The sequence below is a fragment of the Fundulus heteroclitus genome, chromosome 16 (assembly GCF_011125445.2).
Source record: "Fundulus heteroclitus isolate FHET01 chromosome 16, MU-UCD_Fhet_4.1, whole genome shotgun sequence".
Classification (NCBI taxonomy): Eukaryota; Metazoa; Chordata; class Actinopteri; order Cyprinodontiformes; family Fundulidae; genus Fundulus; species Fundulus heteroclitus.
Window position 1 is genome coordinate 22,576,017 of NC_046376.1, and position 22,723 is coordinate 22,598,739.

General features: G+C 40.1%; 1 protein-coding gene across 1 annotated transcript in view; it reads right to left on the bottom strand.

The window, feature by feature from the left end:
* The window catches only part of fam20ca (FAM20C golgi associated secretory pathway kinase a), a 57,623-nt gene extending 36,508 nt beyond the window's left edge, over nucleotides 1–21,115 (bottom strand). Inside the window, exons 1-3 of the mRNA XM_012872404.3 lie at nucleotides 19,770–21,115; nucleotides 19,219–19,403; nucleotides 14,889–14,967 (exon numbers count right to left, since the gene is read on the bottom strand). Of these exons, the coding sequence (XP_012727858.3) occupies nucleotides 14,889–14,967; nucleotides 19,219–19,403; nucleotides 19,770–20,314 (809 nt within the window). The 5' untranslated portion in view covers nucleotides 20,315–21,115. The remainder of the gene's footprint in view (nucleotides 1–14,888; nucleotides 14,968–19,218; nucleotides 19,404–19,769) is intronic.
* Between the last annotated feature and the right edge of the window lie 1,608 nt (nucleotides 21,116–22,723).

The window sequence follows — 22,723 nt, forward strand, 5'->3', positions numbered from 1 at the left end:
CTGGTTTAATTGATAAACAATGGTTGCATTTTCCTTTCCTTCTGCTGGCCTTTGTCAGGGGAGACAGAGGAGTCACACACATCCTAATTGCCACCTTGCATGGGACAGCCTTCGACTGGCACAGGCCTGGCCCACAATGGATGTATTAACCACCGCATGGCTATTATAAAGAGCCAGAGTTACAAAGCTACAAGGCTTCTCTCTGTGGAAGAACTGTTGTTTCATTCATGCAGCTTGGACAGACATTCAGCGGGGCTGTGACAGATCTACCTGGGAAAGGTTGTTTGCTAATGACAGTGCTCAGTTTTAAGGGTGACACATTGCGTGTGGTCCTGTTGTTGAGACTTGGTGGCAATGGAAGAACGAAGCAGGTGTGCACAGTCATTTCTAGACAGCTGCATTGACCAGATAATCGTCCCAATTTTGTCACAGTTTAATTTATCTTAGACATTTGCCTTTCAGAAAGACTCAGCAGCAATATTTTGGGCCCCATCCTAAGATGTTCTACTTTCTAAGGCAAGTTGCTAAAATGCAACTTTTTAATCATAGATATGGAATAATCTAATCTAATCTAATTCTGCATGCTTAATTACTTTCCCAAATTAAAATATTTTTTATCCTCAACCTGGCCTGCTTTTAGTGGTTTTTAAAAGATAAATACTCATTTAACATGTCTACAGTGAATTTTCATTATTCCATGCAAATGCCGAACTTGGAGAGGGATGTTCGGTAATTACTATTTAGGAGTTTAAACCATAATTAAATGATACAGAAGATAGCCATAACAACACAAAGAAATGACAAGATCAGTGTAAATAGTCAAAAAAAAAAGCATGCACAATGTCAAAATCCCTTGTTAAAATATGACAGATTTTAACAAGGGATTTAAAATCTGTCATATTTTAACAGATTTTAAATCCCTTTAAAATCTGGGATTACTATTTAGGAATTACTATTTAGGAGTTTAAACCATAATTACATGATACAGAAGATAGCCATAACAACACAAAGAAATGGCAAGATCAGTTTAAATAGCCAAAAAAAAAAAAAGCATGCACAATGTCAAAAATCCCTTGTTAAAATATGACAGATTTTGACTGGAAGCATGTGGGGGCGCATATATAAAGGTCCAATCCACAGACACAAAATCATAAAGCTAATATATAATTGTCAAGATACAAATAATAAAAAAAAAATAAAAATAAAAATGCATGAATGACCAGCATAGCTATGATATAAAACTTATTTTAATTCAGGAAATGTATTTTGTGTTTTATGAACAATTTTATATCCACTTCAATGGTAATTCATCTAAAAAGGGAGCATTATTCAATGTAATGTTTTTCAGAGCTACTGTGTTAAACAGTAATATTTTTTCTCAACCAGAATAAATTCTTTTTTAAAACTTAGACCTTCGCTGGAGGTGTATGCCAGACTAAAAATAGTCAAACGAAGGTAAATACTTCTTAAGAACAAGCGTGAATTTAAAAACAATAGAGTGTGTAGAAGGTCAGACGGGGAATGAATAACAGTCAAGCAGTCCAAAGGTAGACTGCTGGAAGAGAGAAAGACAAAGGATGCAGATAAAACAGAATATTTTAAAAGGTTCTGTGATAATTTGTTGTAATATTTTGCTAATACATGTTTTTTTTTAATCAACTGAAGTTTCTGATCTTACCATCAGCTTACTCAAGTCCAAATGTAGTGGAATCATGTTTTCACATTTCATAAGGGAAAATGCTTTAAATCTTTGAACTCATTCTATATAGTATTGACATCTACTTGCACAGTAAAAACATACAACATACTCTGCTCAGTCAGTTCTGGAGTTTTGGATATCTAGACATTAAAAAAAAAAAAACCAAAGCCTTTCCAGTTTGTAAAAAACATTTGAATCTAAACATATTCCAGTATTTCACCATTTATTTAAAAAATGGAAAGCTCTGTGCAAAAAAAAACTAAAGTACAAAAATGATTCAATAACCTAATATTTAGTAGCAACTGGTGTTAATTTTGTGGACCAAAACTATAGAAAAATCTTTAGTCAATGACTGTTCTTTGCACATGAAAATCAAATAAAAACCTAAAGATTTTCTAGAGAACCAAGAATTACGATTAAAATGATTTGTCACGTTCAACAATGAACAAAATTGAGACTAAAACATTCAGCAGGGGTTTGTGACAGATTTACTTAGGAAAGGTCGCTAATGATGGTCAGTTTTAAAGGTTGAAAGGAAACCCAGTCAGGTCACATTTTAGTCAGGCGAGAGGAGTGGGAAAACTAGCCAATGACATTTAATCCTCCTGAGTTTTAGGAACTTGGTCTTTCAGTGGATATTTTCCTTGCAGACTACAGCAAGACGCTCTTGGACCAAAGCAAAAAAAAAAAAAAAAAATGCCCTTAAGAATAAAGCAGGCGTATGAGACAGTTTTACAAAGCGGGTGGAGCAACAACAGGCTAAAACTGAAGATACTAGCAGTCAAAACTTTTACCAGAACCATTGTAACACCTTGATTCTTTTTTCCAGATGTTCTGTTGTAGATTAGCTCCTGTTGCTGGGATTACTGTCTTGTTACACAACCAGGTTCGGGCTGTTTTAATCCCGTCAGGAGCTTTAACATTTACCATGATCACTGAGATTACGTGAGTCTTAGATGAAACTCCTAACATTCCATAGCTGGACCTTGCAGTGAATTTACTGGAATGTCCTTTCCTGAGAAGACAGGCAACCATTTTTAATGCTTACTTAAAATTAATTTGTTGATCTCACTGTAGAGAAATAGACTTGGATTTCTTTAAAAATGGCTTAATACTCCAAGGTTAACGAGCAGCAACAATTCTTTCCCAAAGATCACTGCTGTTGTCTCTTCATGTGTTACCACACAGCTGGAGGCTTCAGATCAGCAAACTGCACATTTTTGTACACTTCAAATTCAAGTTTAAATCATTTTAAAACCTGTTGAACACCATGTCATTTGGAATATGTCCTGACACAAAAAAGGTTGAAACCATATGTTCTCTTTTTAAAGTCACATGGACGTCTGTTTGTGTTAGTAACAATGAGTTGTGCATAAAATGTATGGCCTATAATTGGACTCTTGAGGATGGTAATAATGAAAGCGCTGCAATCATCGTGATCATATTGCTGCGTCATGAGCAATCATTGCCAGCACTCATGGTATCTTTGACTGCCATTTAATCACTTTACGCTAATGCTGCTCCCAACTCTGTCATATTACGCTGTGAGTGCATAAACACTTTGTTAAATCAAGAGAGAAAACAGCGAGGATCTAAAAATACAGAGCTGAGAGGCAGAGAGTGACAAGCTGGGATTAGCGCCGCCTCGGCGAATCATACAAAAGCACCCGAAAGGAAGCCTGGATGGGAGGTGGAGACAGAAAGGACCAAGGACGCCAAAGGTAGAGAAGAAGGTGGGAATGGCGATAAAAAAACCAACTCATCCTCAGGAGTTGACCTAGTAAAACATTCATGAGAGACGTGTGTGAGCCAGGAGGATGAGAGGAGAGTCTAAAATAAGACAGCCCTCAGCGTGTCTGTGTCTGAGTGCAGCTGTCAAAAAACAAAAAACAAGAGTTATTTGAGATTTTAGATGACAAACAGGTACATTCAGCTCCAGATACTGCTGTCGACCCAGGCCAGGAATAGAAGCTAAAAGGAGAAAGACAAAGAGAAGAGGAATGGGACGGTGAAACAAAACGGCGGGCATAATCACAACTCCTGTGACTGATACAAAATGACTAATTATTGCAGACTCAGAAATTTTGCAACTCCCCAAACACACACTTTGACGGTTCGACATAATGGGAGGACACGCAGAACACAGGGAAATGACTGACAGTTCAATTAAAACATCTCGTGATGAAGTTCTGCCCTGTGATGCCTCAAATTATCAGCTCAAGCTGTGTGTGTGTGTGTGTGTGTGTGTGTGTGTGTGTGTGTGTGTGTGTGTGTGATGATGAACATGCAGATAAGACAAACCGCGGAATGCAGCTGGTTTCATGACTGTTAACTGAGCACTAATTAACTGGCTCATCTCACAAGAGCCCACAAGAGGTCAGAGCGCCCACACACTTGGATTGCACCGAACAGACACACACGTGCACACAGCGAAACACACACACACATCATAAAATGTAGCTGCAAGAATGAGAATTTCATTAAAAGACTTTGTCTACATAAAAATAGAGAAAAAAAACACAGCAAAGAACAAGGGGAGGTAAAGGGAGAAATACTGGAAACCAACTTTATGGCAGAAAGCCGTGTTGAGAATGCAGACTTTACAGCGGTATGAGCCTCAGGCGGCACTACACAAAAGTCTTTGATGGAACAAATAAAAGAGAGCGGGGAGACGAAGGGATGGAAGAGGAGAGAGGAGAGAGGGTGGGGGAGAAGGAGGCGCTGAGAGATGAGCAAGCATCATCCACATTAGAGCGGCTTAAAACCCAAATTAATCTTAAAGACCTGAGGAGGGAGTCAGCAGCGCTCTGAGCCTGAAGAGGAGCTACAGGGGCTGGCGCTCTCTGGCAGCCTGAATCCAAGTACAAAGCTGCAGGAGAAGCAGATGTTGAGAATGCCTGAGACTAGAATACAATATGTGTGCCTGGGTATGTGAGCGAGAGAAAGACCATAAGAAGTACAAGACGGAGGATAAAAGAACTGAAATATTGTTTGATAGCAGATGCTATACCTGCCTCCTGAGTTTCTTTCCACTTGCACAGCATTTCGATGCTTACTTGGGACCCTCAACCGAATTGAAATTAGTGAACCTACAAATACTGTCTCCCACTGAAGCTCAACAAATATCACCTTACTCTCATCTGTGTTTAGACATTACACATCTATCATTATGACAGCTATTTAAAATACATGCCTGTGATTCATTAAGGATGCATGAGAGAGCAAGACTCTAAGCAGACAGGAAAGCTTAACACAGTACAGCAAAGTTGCTCTGTTGTAGCCTTTTGAGCTTTGAAGCTCTGTCCGTCATGGAATGAGCTGGATTTTGAAATGTTGGCAGCCTTTTGAAAGTCTCAGAATAAATGTAAGGATCAACATCCTGTAGAGCAGGGGCATCAAACTCGAGTAGCTGTTGTCCCTGGTCCAACATACCTGGTCCAAATGGATGCATTACCTCCTCAGCATGCAGTTAAGTTATTCATAGTGATGAAACAGATGCAGATCTAAAAGCTACAGTACACCATTCCTCAAGGACTGAAGTTTTAGACCCCGGCTCAATATAACACACATGGAAACGGCTGTTGATGGTGCTAATAGTGCTATCTGCTCTAATTGCTAAAATGAGATGTTAAAGCCAGTTTAAAAGTACAGCTCCTTAATTATTATGTTTTCTTATTTGTTCTAAAACAAGAATAAAACCCAGTGCTACAATGGCAGATGTAACAATGGGCTCATGTTTTATATCTTAAATTATTTTCCTAACTCTTTTGTTTGGTTTTTGAGCAAAATCGGAATCATCTTAACATTTTTCAGAGGTTCAGAAAGGGGCCCGCAAACCTAAAATCAGTGTAGGAAATTGATCGACCGCAGAACCATATCTGAGTTGCTTGAATCTCATGACTTACTTCATTTGATGTTTATGCTGATAGCACTTGGAATATCTTTTTTTACATTTGAAAATGAGAGGGTAAAATTTATCAAACAAAATTAAAGATGCTTGACAGATGCACAATGTGGATAATCTTTTTAACACATCGGCATCAGTATGGTAGGTAAAACTGGGCCAATAATAATAACGTATGTTTATTCCCATTTTTTTTTGCAGTTTGTGTCTGCTTTTGGGGAAGGGAAGAGGAGGGAGTTGGCCAGGTGGTATTTGTTTTGCCATGTGACAGTGACAGTAATGCAGCACAGGATAGTGTGTGGTTGGTTGTGGATAGAAACATTGGTTATTGGCCATAACAGCAATATTGGATATGCATGTCGGTCCAAGTTTTCATATCGGTGCATCCCTAATCAAAATGCATGTGCTGTATCATTGACACTGAACTGTTAATTGTAAATTTTTTAACCTGTCTTCTGTGATAAACCTAAGACTTCTGTGCCGCCTCCACAGATGTGGATGATCTAAGCAGCTGCTTAGTTTGCATTGCCTTAGGCTGACTATTTCTGCTTGATTCTCAAAGCACATACCTACTAGGAAAAGGCAATGACAAAAAGAAACAAAACCTTCAATGTAGAGCTAACATTTTGAAAGCCAACATGATTAGCTACTTTGATAAAAAACAACAACAACTATCATCTCTGTCAGCATTTCTAAACTCTGATCCTCATGGTCCACAGTCCTTCATATTTCAGGTGTGTATCTGCTCCAGCACGCCTGCTTCAGATGATTCAATTACCTCGTCCCCATATCATCAAATGCAGCAGGAGCCTTTTTAATCGCCCGATTTATTTAAGTCAGGTTTATGGTGGACAGGAATTACCTAAAACATGCAGTAAAGTGAAATACCAATCTATATCTAGCATTTCCTGTGTTTTCCATGTCTTTAAACCACAGAGTCATTAGTTAATATAGAGATGAGGGCGAACGTTATGAAAGTCTGGTCAAAGCAACAGATAAGGCAAGATATGAGCAATATCCTGTATGAAATGTGCTGTAACATTTTGTTCACACATTACTCAACCTTACCCTGGTCTACCTTCCTGTGTACAAGAGCCAGGTCAGGTTTACCGTGTCTGATAATAAACAAACAGTTTATTATCAGTTCCCCTACCTCATTATCTTTGCTACTTAAATATAGTTTTAATATTCCAATGGCTATTTCAACTCCTGAATCACTAATTGTAAACAAGTACATTAACAGCGCCATCAAAATGTCCAATGTATTCATTAAGGAATGTTTTACGGCACCGCGAGGCTCCGTTCAACTACTAAGTCAGATTGGTTCTTAACGACACAATTTGAACACATTCTATATTATCCTTTGTGCGGCCTTAGTTTTCCTGAATCAACACATCACTTTCAGAGAATAATCTGGTCATAAAATTATTTGCAGTCGCACAAACAGGAAGGTGGATGTCTCCCATCTGAGGCGGTAAAACTAACATGCTACACGCACACAAACAAACACCTTTCACTTGAAATTTATTGCCTCCTTCATCTCTTCCCACTCATGAACGAGCCACACCTGCTCTCTGCAGATTGCCATTGATTGGAACGGCCAGGTCAGAGAAATTGCCTGGCATCCTGAGGTGCTGCTCTGTCCCCCTCGCAGCCAAGGCAGCAGAGACAGAGGCTTCAGACAAGCCGCAGTTTCTCTCCCTGCCAAGCACCTTCCAGATTGAGAGGCTGATTGAGCTACAAAAAAAAAAAAAAACTAGGAGTAAAGGTTTACATAAGTAGCAAGAAAGGGGACAGATGGATTTGACATTTCCGCTGGGGCTTTTTGCAAAAAAGTGCAGGGGGAGACCTGTCTTGGATTAGGTTGTTAATGTAAAATGATTTTAAGCTCTTCAGGGATTTTTGACTTGTCACAGGAAAAAAAAAAAAATCAGGCCTAAATTTTGTGTGTGGTTTGGAGCAAACAAGCTGCTTTTTTCGTCTCTGGCTGTATCCCGAGTGTGGGCTTGCAGTCAGTCACCTTTTAACCACACCGAGTACTGTGAGTGAGCGGCTACAGCTGCAACTTGGCTCCCTGTTCGCGCATTTTCCGGCACCAGTTGTGGGTGATGGAGGGTGCACAAACTCCGTAACCCTCGCAGAGCATTTTTCTCTGCAGCTTTTGTGTGGATCCGTACATGTGTGTGCACAGCAGCTGTGCAAACAGCTGTCTATAGTAATGTGACTCGTCTGTGATCGTGGATGCATTTAAAGATGAGTTCAGACAGCAGCTCCTAAAAGCGTGTCTAACTTATGATAGCCAGCAGCACTGCAATGGCCCTTGTGCAGAATCTTAAAGAAGGGGAAAAACTGGGCAAAAAAAAAAAAAAAAAAACTTGAAAAGGTGTGATGTCAGGGGGATTTTTCCTCTCACGTGCATCAAATATTCAGGTCCATCTCAATGCATTATAATATTGTTAAAAAAATTAATTACATGTAGAGACATGTTACGCTACAGGCCACACAATTATAGGGAAGGTAGCTGTCTAGCAGAAAGTCATTGACCCCCCCGCTTAGGGACAGTAAGAAGCATACAGTCATTGCTAAAGCACCTGGCTATTTAAGCTTATTGATGGTAAGTTGAGTGGAAGGAAAAACTGTGATGGAAAAAAGTGCCCAAAAAAGGAATATGTGCTGTCTTGAGAGAAAGCCCCTTCAAGAGATACACAGAACGGAGACTGTAGCTGGAGTCAGAGCTTCAAGAGTCACCACTAGTAGACGTATTCAGATCATGGCTACAACTGCTGCATTCCTTGAACCTGAACTAGATACAACTCAGGGCTACAAAGTCCTCTTTTAAGATGTATGGAACTTTGCATTTTATTTGGAAATCAAGGCCCCAGAGTCTGAATGTAGAGAGGAGAGGAACAGAATCCAAGTTACTTGAGGCCCAGTGTGAATTTACAGCATTCAGTGGATGATTTGATGAGTCATGTTATCTGCTGCGGCTGGTCCACTGAGTTTCACCCAAAGTCATCTATCTTTGAGCACTTCTTCTCTCCCTCTGCACTGCGTCAGGCTACACAGCCAAAGGTACCAATACATGCAATAATGGCCATCGTATCACTGTGCTTCATTGTCCAGCGGACTCACCTGACCTAGACGCCAAACAGAATCTACAGAGGAAGATGAGAGACATCAGATACAATCCAGATTTGCCTAAGGGCACTATCAAAGAAACCTCGACTACCTTAAATCCTCATCAGGGCCGTAGGGCCTGTGTTGAAACGGTAATTTATACAAAAGTAACCCCTTACAGTATATATATATATATATATATATATATATATATATATTTATTTATTTATTTTTTTTTTTTTTTTTATTTATTTATTTATTTATCTACAGCCCAGTTGTTTATGGCATTTGGCCCAGCCTTGTTTCTCATTTGACCCACTTTATAGGGCCTTCATATATCTGTGCGACCAAAGTTTTTATCTCATGAAAATATTCACTGTCCTCTCAATAAACAACTTCGCTAGCTTTCACAACGTGGCATGAAATTTCATGATAAAAGCACTAACCTTTCGTTATTTCTGGAAAGGAAGCGTTAAATTCTCCTGATTTAATAACTTAATACTCCACAAATGACGCTTTAACTGAACTAGTGGGGCCACAAAGCCCCACATAACAATGGGCTACAGTGAGTTTTCCTGCTCACAAACTAAAGGTGATAAAGTAACCTGCCTCTTTGTTGCAGCTATTATATTTCAGAGCCAACACAGATGCATTCACAGAGACAAAGAGCTCAAGCATGTCAAAACTGATTCAGTTCCACTAGATGACATATTTAGATTCCCTGCGGTGCTGAAGGTTTGCCATGTGTGCCCTATATAACGGTACAGTATGTCACATATGTTTACACACAATAAAGTCTGTTATATGCATTCATTTAACAGCTCACAGCAGAAAGGGAGTATAAGTCCAGCAATCTGTTCCCTTCCGTGGATCCTTGCACTACGTAAACTATTTTGAATTATATTAATACTAAATAAAATCAAAGGAGGAGGGGAAACAAGCGTGTTATTTCCATACCAGAGGCTTAGACTCCTTCCCTCAAACTCTCCACCTGCCATCTGACAAATCCATTTAGAGGGAACATGAACATTAAGGTCCTGCATACACACCAAAACCAAGATTTTGGCAGAGAAAGAGAGACAAAAGAAACATGAGCCAGACAGACACAAAGATCTGGCAAGGGGAAGGGCTCTGGTTGGTCTGTGACCTGGCTCCAGCTGGAAGACCCTGTTCACTGACAGGTTGGCAGTGCTACAGCCCTCTGGGGTATAACCACTTCTCAAATGTCTTCCTGAATCTGTTTCTTCTCTGTTCAGATGCCACTTCTTCCTCAGTCTTTGACAGCCTCTGATTATCTCAAGATACAGCCATCTTATATTCTCAGCTTCTGTCAAGACACATGAAGTTTTAATTTGAAAACTCCGCTGCATCATTAACCATATGTGCAAATTAGATTTCAATTAAAAATGGGTATTTATCATAATTTCTACAGCTATTCTGTTTGGTCTTGTAGCAAACCTTCCAGCACAAACGCAAGCTTAAAAGATGATGATTTTCACTGCAGAGAGACGTGTCCCTCTGTCAGCAAACCTGGATCACATAATTAGGCCATTGGCAACACTCTGTAGGGCCCCAGTTCATGAGGTAAGGTAAGTCAGTCCTTGAATTCACGTCTGTTGGTCTTGGGACACATCAAAAAGTTGCAGGACACCATCCCTTGAGGACTGGAGTTTGACACCCGTGATTTATGTGGTCATTTGTTCAGTGAGAGGAAGGGACTCAGGTGACATGTTGTCTGAGAAGCTGTAGCTTAGCGATCTAGGAAACCGGCATCCTACCTAGGGATTTAAAAGCACACTTGGGCCAAGCCCAATCTACTTGTAATTCTCACATTCAGACAGGATTATGCTGATACTCCCACTCCTCCAAACATCCGTCTCACTAAAGTACTTTGTGAATTGGAGCGGGTGAAAAGTCTCACTTTTCCACATACATCAGTCGATGTTACCCGCGTCATGGTTTAACTACTTTTACTCAAACTGCAAGACATCTACAGTTTTACAAAATGCTGCACGGCCTGATATCAATAGAGAAACCACTAAACAATTTGTCATTCATTTGGCCCTAAACACTGAAAACAACACGAGGTGCTGTGGTAGCTAATCGTAATTGGTAAGCATGCAGAGGAAGCGAGCAGTGATTAATTATAAACTTTATGCTCACAAACAACACCCGCTGTCACCTCGATGATCTGGTAGATTCTGCTCATTATGTCAACGGCATAGCATGAACTGTACTCTGTTCTCTTTCCTCACTCAGCCTTGAGGCTGAAGTTTTGTGCAGAGACGATTCTATCTTAATCCTGGGGCATAAAATTATTTCAAATGGAGAGACAGTTTTTCATGGGTGAGGATCCAGATTTAAATCTAAATGATCGTCCTTCAAAGTGGGCTCAAAGTTTCAGTCTAAAGATTAGTTGGACAGATAAAACAAAGTTTCAAATACTTTCAGAGGGCTCCACGGGGAAGACATCTTGTGGAGTTGGCTGGCAAGTTGTCAACTTGAGTAGACTCCAGGGTTATGGCTTTGTAGAGATTTGCATCCACCTCAAAGGAGGCCTGCAACATCAAACTCTCTCTGAAGCAACATTTGATGCTGTACGGCAGGACGGGTCAACACAAACACTGCAATGCAAGGTAGCTCTGAAGCACTTAAAATCATGCAAGCATTGACCAGTATATAACTGATCCATATAGCAACAAAAGCTCAGTGCTCTTTGACAAAAAACAAAAGCAATATTATTTTTTTTGTTTAGTTTTGTTTCTCATAAGGGTCTTTATTTCAGTAATTCTGCTCTAAGGAGTTTTGTATAATATCTGTACACACAGCAGACAGATGACTGTGACAGTCAAAGCAAGAAGCCTGAATAAAATATGACAGGCCAAACAAAGAGCTGCAGGAATCTGGAGCTCGTGGTTCAGAAACTGACATGTAATTACTGTCACAACGGTTTCCAGCTGAATCTGAGAAAGACAGCTTCGGTCAGGTCGGAAGTAAGAAGCCAGTGTTTTTCATTTCCAATTTAAATGTATAATCTCTCTTTCAGTTCTACCATAATTTGAGTTTTACGACAGCTTTTATTGCCTTCCATCATTTAACCTCTAAATCTAATTCTTTTTGAAGTTGTGGCTTTTTTCTTGCAAACGGATTAGACTTCAGTGTTGCAAATGTACGTTGGTAGATTTTATCTAAATGATGCTGCACACGCCAAAGAGATTCAGTTGCTTTCTGTAAGACAAAACTGAACAGATGCATCTATAAGAGGACATCGCATGACCGTTAATAATGTATGACTGTCTCTTGACGTGTTTAATACCAACCTCTGCACTGAGCACCACCGCAGGACTTCACCATGCCCTGCTATTCAATTTTTTTTCTTTCACCCAGCCTACCATCAAAGTTACACTCATATGCAACTCATACATGTATTGTGTATTGTCCGTGAATCACCAACAGAGACATGTACAAACCTAGGGTGATCTCCGTTCTTGTCAGATGTGACTATGCTGATGATGCCTGCTGGGTGGTGTTGTTTTTGACAAAAAGATTTGCATTTATGGACATTACAGTAACGCATCCACTGTTGTAACGTTCGTCGTCACAGTCTGAACGGTATTCTGGGGCCACTGTTTCACAAATGCCTGAGTTGTGGCTACTCTGTAACCACCATTCAGAGTAAACACCAACATTTCCCTGCATTCAAGTATTTGTTTTCGAAATGGCGTTAAGCTGACACACTGTTTCTGACTCCTTCAGGCCACTTTTCTCTGATGCAATGTCACTTTGGCTAGTTTCGGGGCAGGCACTTGGGATAAAGTGTTTTGAGAAGTGGAAGCTGTAAATAAATTGTGTGTAGTGTAGTCTGGGTTCATTCTGACTTACTCATGTGCTCAGACTCAGTAAAGTTGGGAATGAAAGGTTAAGTCTAATTGGTTGAGCTAACAAGCACATAAAGTTGTACATTACTTGTTGAGATTTATTTAGAGACATACATGGACTGGTATGAGATTCTCAACGCATGTTAATCCATGATAATGTAAAAAAGCTTATTTAGGGCTATAAGAGTTTTGATAACAGTTAATAAATACCCATTTTAGGCAGCACAAACCCCAAAAGACTAATAGTTTTTAAGCAGTTTGTGTAGAGAATATTACACCTTTATGCCATTTTGGCCTTTTTAGATAAAGGAAAAAAACATATTAAGCTGATATTCGCTGGTAAATTAGTCACACTACCTGCTCAGACAGCCATGCTGAACCCAGCTGCTTAACGGACAGGCACTTTTCACTTGTCAATCGCTTTCAAATAGTTTTACCTGAAATTGAGTGAGGGGTTATACTCCTGTAGCTGCAAGTACACCAAGACTGTCAAATTCAAACGAGTACACATTTTTCTATCTTCAACTCTCTTTCAAGCAAGGGAAAAAAGTAGTTGCTTTCATTCACCCATCTGATTGGAAGAGTACAGCAATAGGTGGAGAAGAGGTCACACTGACAACTACTCTGGCATGGACACAGAGACTTTTAATCCTACGAAAAGTTGGTTGGAAGATTAAGGTGGTTTTGAAATTATAACACTCGGTCCTACCCTGATGCAATAAACAAGGCAATACCTATCAGCAGTTGGTATTATCAATTCTTCTAAATCTTCTAAATCAAACAGAGACAGACCTGCAGACAGAGGATAGATCACACTTTCCATTTCTAGCTTATATATATATATATATATATATATATATATATATATATATATATATATATATATATATATATATATATATATATATATATATATATATTTTTTTTTTTTTTTATTATTATTATTATTTAATTTATTTATATATACATATGTTACTTTGTAAAGTATCCCCCGTTGGACTGGGGGCCCAAAGTTGTGGCTTAGTTTGCTGGTGCCTGGGGCCAGCACTGGCTGGTTCATTTACATTCTTCTTCTCTGGATGAATTGATAAAGAACACTGAACTGGATCCAAAGTCCAAGTTGTCAGGTTAGGTTATTTTGAACCTCCCAGAGCTTCACTCATCATAATCCTTCATGCAGAGAGTATACACACACAAGCACACACATATATACTCGTGGATGTCTTCACTGTTTTACCTCTTTTCTTTTCCCTCTCACTCCCAATATCTAATGTGCTCCACAGGGGTTCTCATGCAGAAAACCTTTTTGCATTTCATAGCAATCAAACCGGGCTTGTGAGCAATTACTTCTGATCACCGCACAGTTGGCCTGGACTCTGTTTATCCGTGTCGACATGGGAATTCATGGGGAATAATTCAAGACAACTGAGAGTTAAAAGGTATTTTCTTTTGCATGAGCAATGTGTCTCTGCTGGCATGTTGGGTCTCCCCAAAGACGGCTATAGGATGGCTCAATGCTCGTTTTAATTAACACATAAGCCTGTTGATGTTAATTAAAAAGGAGGCAGACCATTCCCCCATCAGAACAAAAACTCACAGAGAGGGGGGAGATGTGTATATGAACAGAGACCGGGTTAGTACACAGCACTTATTACCTTGTTCAGCCCTTCTACAACTGGAGCACTTGCACAGGTTTTCATACCCCAAGAACTTTTCCCTATTTTGTCATGTTACATCACTGCAAATGTAATTCCATGGGATTATACGTGATAGACCAGCACAAAGAAGTGCATGATTTTAAACTGTAACGCTTAATTTTTAAAAAACCTGAGGGCTTTTTTTTATCCTCTATCAGGATTTTCTTTCAGGGCTGCATTGTGTTTAGCTCTGAGCATCGTCCAAACACCTCTTACCAGCTCTCCCATCCCTGCTGACAAAACTGTTTCCCACAGCATGATGCTGGCAACCAGTGTGCACTGTCATATTTTCTGCAAGCACCTAGTGTTTTGATGTGCCACAATTTTTTTTAATGTATTTCAGTGTCATGTAACCTGGGCAGTGTTCTGCAGCTTTGCTCAGTTCCCAACATGGCTGACAACAACCGCACGCCACACTTTTCAGATTTTTATTTTTAAAAATAGATATTAAAAAAACACATTTAAGGGGTATGAAACCCTTTGCAAGGCCTCGTAGCATGTGTGAAACATATTTCAGATTGTACAAATGTTTATGAAAATCCACAGCTGTAGTATAACCATCAAATCACATAACTCATCCCTGTGCCACTTACTTCATGGGCTTGAACAGCGCTTGTCCATAGTTCTGGAAAGTCATGATCAACTTCAGTTGGGTGCCTCCAGATTTCATGGCTGGGAGGAAAACAAGCAAGATGTTAGGTTGCAAGCCACACTGGTGAAAGCGTGAAACAAAGGCAAAGCGTACAAACACACACTAGAGTGGAACACCATCACATCTACACAGGTGTTTGTGTATTTGCCCATTGTGTAGCTTAGCGTGAATTCATGATACATCTGCATATCTGTTAAACAATTTTCCAAACACCGTGTAATGAAAGTGAAATGATGAGGGATCGGAGCTAGGTGGAACTGAATGCAAAAACAACAACCTGCGAATAAACGTCTAAATTGAACAGAGAGGTCTGTTCAACGTGTCCTCTTTCTTTTAGAATCAATGACTCAACGTTTCTCTGCAAACCTCCATTGATTGCGCAGATCACTCATGACATCTTGTGCACATTAGCCACTTCCTTTGTCACTCAGAGACGCTGACCTCCTGCACGCTGGAAGCTTATGTCTCTGATGATCAGTCATATCCGCGGCGTCTCCCACAGGGTGATGGATCCTGACAGCGAGCTTCCTGCTTTCCTCTGACTCAAACAAAAGGACCGCCAGGCCAAGCTAGTCCATAACGCCTTGTGTTGCTGTCACAATGGACTAGCTTTTTGAGGGGATTTGCTCATTTATTACAGCATATTAACTTGAGCAGATTACAAAACACTGCGCTGCTGCCCAGCCCCAATATCGGTGTAAGCCGCCTGTTGTGCACCAGATTGTTGGATGAGCATATAGTTGTATTCTGTTTGCCGACTCTCTTAGCGCAGTTGTCTCAAGAGCTCTCACATTTTGTTTCTCTATGTTCTTCTCACTTCTGTTTTTTTGTTTTGTTTGTATATGTCTTCCTTGTATTCACATCCTCTCTGTTATGCTCTGTCTGTCTCAATCCATCCTACTCAGCGCCGGCAAGCTTTTTCCTTTGACGGTGACTCATTTTCAAAGGCTTCTGGATTTTTTTTATACGCTGTTGCACGCAGCAGTACACAACCTCAGGTGCATCACCTCTTTACTTCTTCAGAAAACGGTTTGGGATTAAAGCCAGAGAACATAAAGAGTGTTAAAACAAATCAAAGAAGCATCCTGAGGATCAAAATCGGCATATTTTTTGTTTGCTTGGCCCTGTCTGGGGACTGCCCGATCCAAATGAAAAAAAAGGAGACCAGTAAATGCAATATAAAAAGTGCCAGCAGGTCACAGTCAGAACACTATTTGGGGTTGACACTGTCACGGAGAGAAGAAAAGTCAATTTGAGATATTTTTAGTAGCATTTTAAAAATAAGTCTGCCCATTACACAATAGACTGGATTTTCTTGTGCCATGTTCACAGTCCTAGTTTAAACATATGTATTTCACCTATGCTATGATGTAAGCTTAGACTTATAATAATAATAATAATAATAATAATAATAATAATAATAATAATAATAATAATAATAATAATACGTGTTTTTATCATTATTATATAGCTCATTTAGTAAAATTATGTTTTAGATAATGGGAGGTCTTGATTTCAAGTCCTTCTCCTTTCACTTTTTTGAATCCTTGTTAGTATTCGCGGCTAAAAGAAGTCTATGTTTGGTCTTGTAATTAATGTCAAAAATGATATAAGACATAAAAGAAAACTTTCCCTTTTAAAGTAAATACATACTAATGTGTAGCATGGATGTCTACGCACCATTTAAACTTTTGCTTAGATGTATTTTCATCTAAAACAATCAGAGAAAGCTATTTAAATGGGAGCAGTATATTATAATAGATGTCGAGACGTGTCTGATGTTCATTCAGGCAGCGAAAGAATGTGAGAGAGCAGTATTTTAAGCAGCTGACAGGAAGTGGGAATGGAGTACAACAAAGTTGCTGTGTTTCAGCTTTTTAAGCTTTTGACCTGTGTCGGTCATGAAACGTGTTAGAAATGTACAGGTTGGCTGAATTTGGGAAATCTTAGAATTGAAGTAAAGATCTACATTCTCTCGAATTGAAAAGCAAAAATTTCTGGATTTATAATTTAACTGCTTTGGTTTTATAATTAACATCAGATGCTTAAGCCAGCTGTAAATATCAACATCTTAATAATTTTGTCTTTGCGTTATAAGAAAAATGTTGGAACGCCCTGCTTTATAGAAACAGCTCTGCATTACATCAGCGCTCTACCTAACATAATCACCAAACCCTTACGAAAGGAAAACTGAAAATATTTTTTGCTTCTGTTGTTATATGGTGCCGTATTACAGATCTTAGAGAGAAATTAGAATTTACAAAAATAAAAAAATGGAGATTGGAAATCAGCCATACGACCCTGATCCATCTCTGTATGTAACAAATGAACTGAAAGCAAGGTGGATAGTTTCCCAGAGTAATCATTAAATGTTTAATCCTGGAGCATTTGAGAAATTGAAAGCTATGACCTTAGTCTCATATGGCAAGCTTACAAATGTTGCCATGATTTAAATTGGAAATGAAATCGTCCTTGCACTAAGCACAGCTTAAGTGATTGTCCTCTTTAGATTTGATCTTCGCTGACGTGCGATCACATTAAACAGAAAATTTTTGTTCTGCAAGCCTCCCCAGGAAGCATTCAAAACAGCCCCCCAACCCCCACTGTTCATGCCGGGATGATAAATCCATCGTGCCTTCACCTGTGCTTCCTTGTACTTCCACGAGTATGATTTATGAGTTAAGCTGAATCCTGAACAAAAGGCCACTAACGCTTCCCTGCAGAGACTGATACAAAGGAGGGACAAGAAACAAGCACAATTTGGAGAAAAAACTGCTGACAAGGGGGCCTTTCTAAAGCCATATAGCTCATATGTGTTTTGTAACTCCAGCCAAGCCGACATGAGTATGAAGGGTGTGTGTAATAATGGGTCACTGCTGAATGTGCTTCTGAAGACATAGATTGCATGGGGTTCTGCAGACAAAAGAGATGGAGTCACAACTACAGGGACATAGCTTAAAAGGCTTGTATATATATATATATATATATATATATATATATATATATATATATATATATATATATATATATATAGTTTTTTTTTTAACTAACCAATTAGCTAGATAATAATCTAAAAGAGTGCTGCGTTATTGTAAACTTAAAAAAAAAAAAACAGTCGTAGTGTGCATTTGGCACAGATTTGTTGCCGAACAATAGTTTTAATACTGAATGTGAATGTATATGACTTCTTTTTGTCCATGTACAAGAATTTTAACTGCAAAAATCAAACCTCTGTATGAATTTTGACTTTTTGTTCAGTCGGTGCCTCATCAAGGGCAAGAACTCATCGCCATTAAGGTAGAACATTTCTGCTACAAAACCTTTACAATATCCTTACAGAGGAGTCACTGTGCCTGGATTCCAACTAAATATAAATTGCGTACAGCAACAAACCTTACATGAGCCTTCCAATATATCATAGCAAATTAAGTTTGGGGAGAAGAAAATGTAGTTTACGGACAAACAATAACAAACCAAAAATATACCAAAGGAAAAGAAAATCATTGTACTATTGTTGTCCTTCTGTGGAGAAGATTTTATGCAGAGATTGCACGAAAAGTCCCCAATTAGAATTTTTATTACCTTAATTTAGAAGGACAGTGAAAAGCTAGATAAAAACAGCTTGAAAGAAAATATTGGAGTTTCTTGGGGATTAAACTGCTCCTATGCCGTTCCTTTCCATATAAGTGATCATATTTTCACTAAATTGCTTTACTTTGATCTGCTGCCTACTACTGCTTATCAGTTACTAAACACAGAGCTTGCCCAGAGTCCTTAATTCATTTGTTTGCCCATTTTAAACTAATAAATAGGAAAGTTCAAAACAAATTTATTTGAAATATTTCTTCAGCGATCAGGTTTTAAATGACTAACATCCAAAAACCACAGAACCGCATGGCTGGATGGCTAGACAACCGACACCGCATGCACATCATCCTAAATGCACCGCCCCATGTCAAAACATGGTGGTGGCAGCATCAGGATGTGGAAAAAACTGGTCGGAGTTGATTGGAATAAAACTAGACATGGCAATCCTTCAAGTAAAATATGACAGTAAATATATAAAGTCTGGAAAAAACAAAAAATTTTCTACACACTGTTTTTTTCTCTCCATACTGTCTGGAGGTGGACAAGATTTAACAAATTCCATAAATTTCCACACGGCGTATAGGAACTCCGCAAATATACCGTTATATAAAAAAGATCTATTTAAGTTCACCGCCTCAGCCTAACTTGACTGTGTGTCACCGTCCCCCATGGCACTGACTCACCCACACTGGTGATCCTCTGAGTGACCAGGTCCTTCAGCAGGGAGTCCAGCACGGGGCTGTGCCTGGGGTACAGCTCATATCGGTTGATCCCGATGTGGAAACGCAGCCAGTTGGGGTAGGACTCTGCTGTTGCCTCAGCCGTTGGAGAAAACTCATCCTCGTCCTCGGCTCCCTCCTCGTTATGCCTGGGGGATAAAAAACAAGGTTCAAAGGTGGGAAAAGTATAGTGTAAGATATAACTAGAGTTTGTTGTGCTATAGGTTTATTGATGTATTGATGTGTAGAGCTAAATCTTAAGACTATCCTGGAACTTATAGAGGTAAAACATTTTTTTTTACATAAATTTAGATGAAGATTTAAAGGTTTTGTGCCAGAATTACATTAGATAGATAGATAGATAGATAGATAGATAGATAGATAGATAGATAGATACTTTAAAAAAATAAGATAGTATTTTTGTCCCTTACCACCACATTCACAACATTAAGAGTAAAACAGACATATATAAAGTGATCACTTCCCCACTGTTAACCCAAACATAATCAGCTTACCATCCCTGGTTGCCTGTGGCTCTTGGGTAAAACCTGATGTCATTGTTGACGTTAAACAAAGTATCATCATCCGTGAGAGGAGGAAGGTCAACCTTGTATAAGGGATGCTCAAACAAAGCCGACAACCGGGAGAGTGCCTGGGCAGAGGCGGTGCGAGCCCCGCTCGCGTCCCCGATCAGCGCCTTGCGCTCCTTCGCCGACGGTCCCGTCCGCCCGCGGGGGTCCCCGGCTCTGTCCCCGCCGGCCGTGCTCTTTTCCAGCGAGTGGGACGTGAGGTTGGAGCTGGGCTCGTTGCTGAAATCCTGCAAGATCCTCAGCGTGTGCTTGTTAGGCCAGCCCGCCTCGGCGGCCGACCTGGCGCGCTGCTTCCCCCAGCCCTGCGCCTCCCTGCCCGGGTGCTGCGCGCACTGGCAGCCGCCCTCCTCGCCGTCCGCTCCCGCAGCTCTCTTCTCCAGCTTTGGCAGCAAGTCTATCATGATGTGCAGAGTGCACGCAACTAGAAACACCATGAGGATCAACACTCTGAATTTACGAAACAATATCATGGTTATTTACGGTCAATGTCTTTCCTTTAAATAGAGCAAGCTTTTGGATCCGGCTATGAGAAAGAAGCCATACAACTACGTTGGTCTTCTATAACAATTTTACTTGGAATAGGCGCAGAAAATCCCATCATATTTAGGAGTCTTGTATCATTTCTTATGGTCCAAAAATCTTCACGTCCTGACAGGTGGACTTGGGATTTGAAAGTGCTCTTCGTGGATCGCTTTCTTGAGCTGGATGTGGTGTCAGGAGGACGGCGGGGTGAATAAATGTTTCAGAGGATGTAACAAAGGGGAGCGGGGTCCCGTTAAACGCATCGATGCTCTTCCTTTAACCTGCTTCCCTGCGCGGAGAGAGACATCAAACGAGCCATAACTGCTTTCTGTTTAAAAACATAGAAGTCACAACAGAGGTAGCTTTGAAGTCCGCTGGAATAAAGCTTTCCAATGATGTCTGATATTAATTCATAGGAATTGAGGAAAAAATCCGCAAAAAAGAAAGAAAAAAAAAAGAGAGAGCAGGTTATCGGGCGAGATGCTCTGATGCTGCCCCACTTATTTTCCTTACTGCGAGCGTCGCTGAAGTGAGAGTCGCCCTGGCAGGTGCTGCGATCCAGGTCGTGATTTTGTCCCCTCAGCACCGCCTCGTCCTCCCCCCTCCAAGTGCTCGTCCAGGGTGGGTCTGTTCAGTCTTAGACATCTGAGCCCAGCCTCGGTGGCGTCACGAAGGAGAGATTGGCTGCGTCCCCGCACATACAAGCAGCACCACTGTGGCATGAAAGGCGAGCTTTAGGGATGAAACGCTCTGGGAGCTGAGAGGCTGCTACTCTCTGGTGTGCGGCTAGAGGGCGTTGGCGCAACCCGAAACTTCCGGAGCTCCAAATGCATAAACCTTGTATAGACGCTCTTACAGGTAAAACCTGCTGGTTGTGGACCCTGAATGGTACATATGCATGGCTCAAGGGCTTTTAATATAAAATAATGAATTACTGTACTATAATTTCTATTATATTGCTTGCACATTAAAGATGTATAAAGCTTTGAGACAGTTTTGCCTTTTTTATTAAAGTAGCATAATCTCAAACTGAAAAATGGAAATAAAAAAGAATAAAATAGAATAAAAAAAATCCAACATCAAATAAGAAAGTTGACCGCTTTGTGGCATGGTGTGGAAATAATAACAATCTCATCTTGAATGTGAATAAAACAAAGGGGGTGGTTGTAGATTTCAGGAGAAACTGGAATAAGTCAAACACTATCTCCATCATGGGAGAAGAAGCGGAGGCGGTCAAAGAGTGTAAATACCTCAGTGTTTATCTGCACAACAGACTGGGCAGGAGATGCAAGTGAAAGCGTCTACGACAAGGGGCAGGGAACACTAGCAGGAAGCTGAGGTCCTTCAGTGTTTTTCTTCTGCAAGTCTGTTAGGGAGAGCGTAATCTCTTCTACCTTCATCTTTTGGGGTAGCAGCTGGTGAAGAAGGCTGGCTTTGTTTTAGGGACTCCTCTAAAACCGCTGGAGATGATTGTGCAAAGGAGGATTCTTTATAAAATGAAGAACGTTATGAGAAATCCTGAGCATCCTCTTCACCAGACTGAATAGTATTCTTCAGATCTGCTACAGAAGATGCTTCTTGCCCATTTCCATTTGCATCTTAAACAAGTCTATGACGAAACCTGCATAATTTTGAGTCACAACAATATGTATTTTCCTGTTGGCATTAATAAAGTTGTTTTTTTTATTAGAACCGAATGGTTTTTAGCAAAATAATCCATAACACATTTGTTGACACAGTTTCACTAGTTCTCCCTACACGTTTTCTAAAGGACTTAAGCTTGGGGATTGATTTACCATTTCAACCATTTCTGTGTTGATTTGGTTGTATTTTTTTAGGTAATTCTGCTGTAAAATTCCAAATAATTACCCCTTTTTATTTACCAGAAGAGACCACTAGGTCCTTATTTAGAATATCCTGCCATTTTAAGAAGTACATGATGCCATGCAGTCTAGCAAGATTCCCAGGGCCTTGGAAAATGAAAATGGCTCAAATCACAGATCGTCCACCATACTTAACATTCTAGAGAAGTCTACAGAAGCTGTCCAGTCGAAGGCCGCCGACGGCTTGGTTCATTGACCAAACAGTTACACTCATTGATCCTGAACAGCAAGTAAAGGCAGGAAGCCGGCGGGAGGATGCCGGTGTACCCAAAAGTGAACCCATGCATGCACAGGTGGAACATGCAAACTCTGTGCAAATAACACACAGGCAAAAACCGGGGATTGAACCAAGGACCTTCTTGCCGCAAAGCAACAATGCCTAGGAGAAAGTACCGGGCTCTTTTTTTAGCCACTGTGAAGCCTGCTCTGGTTGCATATTGTTTACATTTTTCATATTCAATTTATACTATCTTT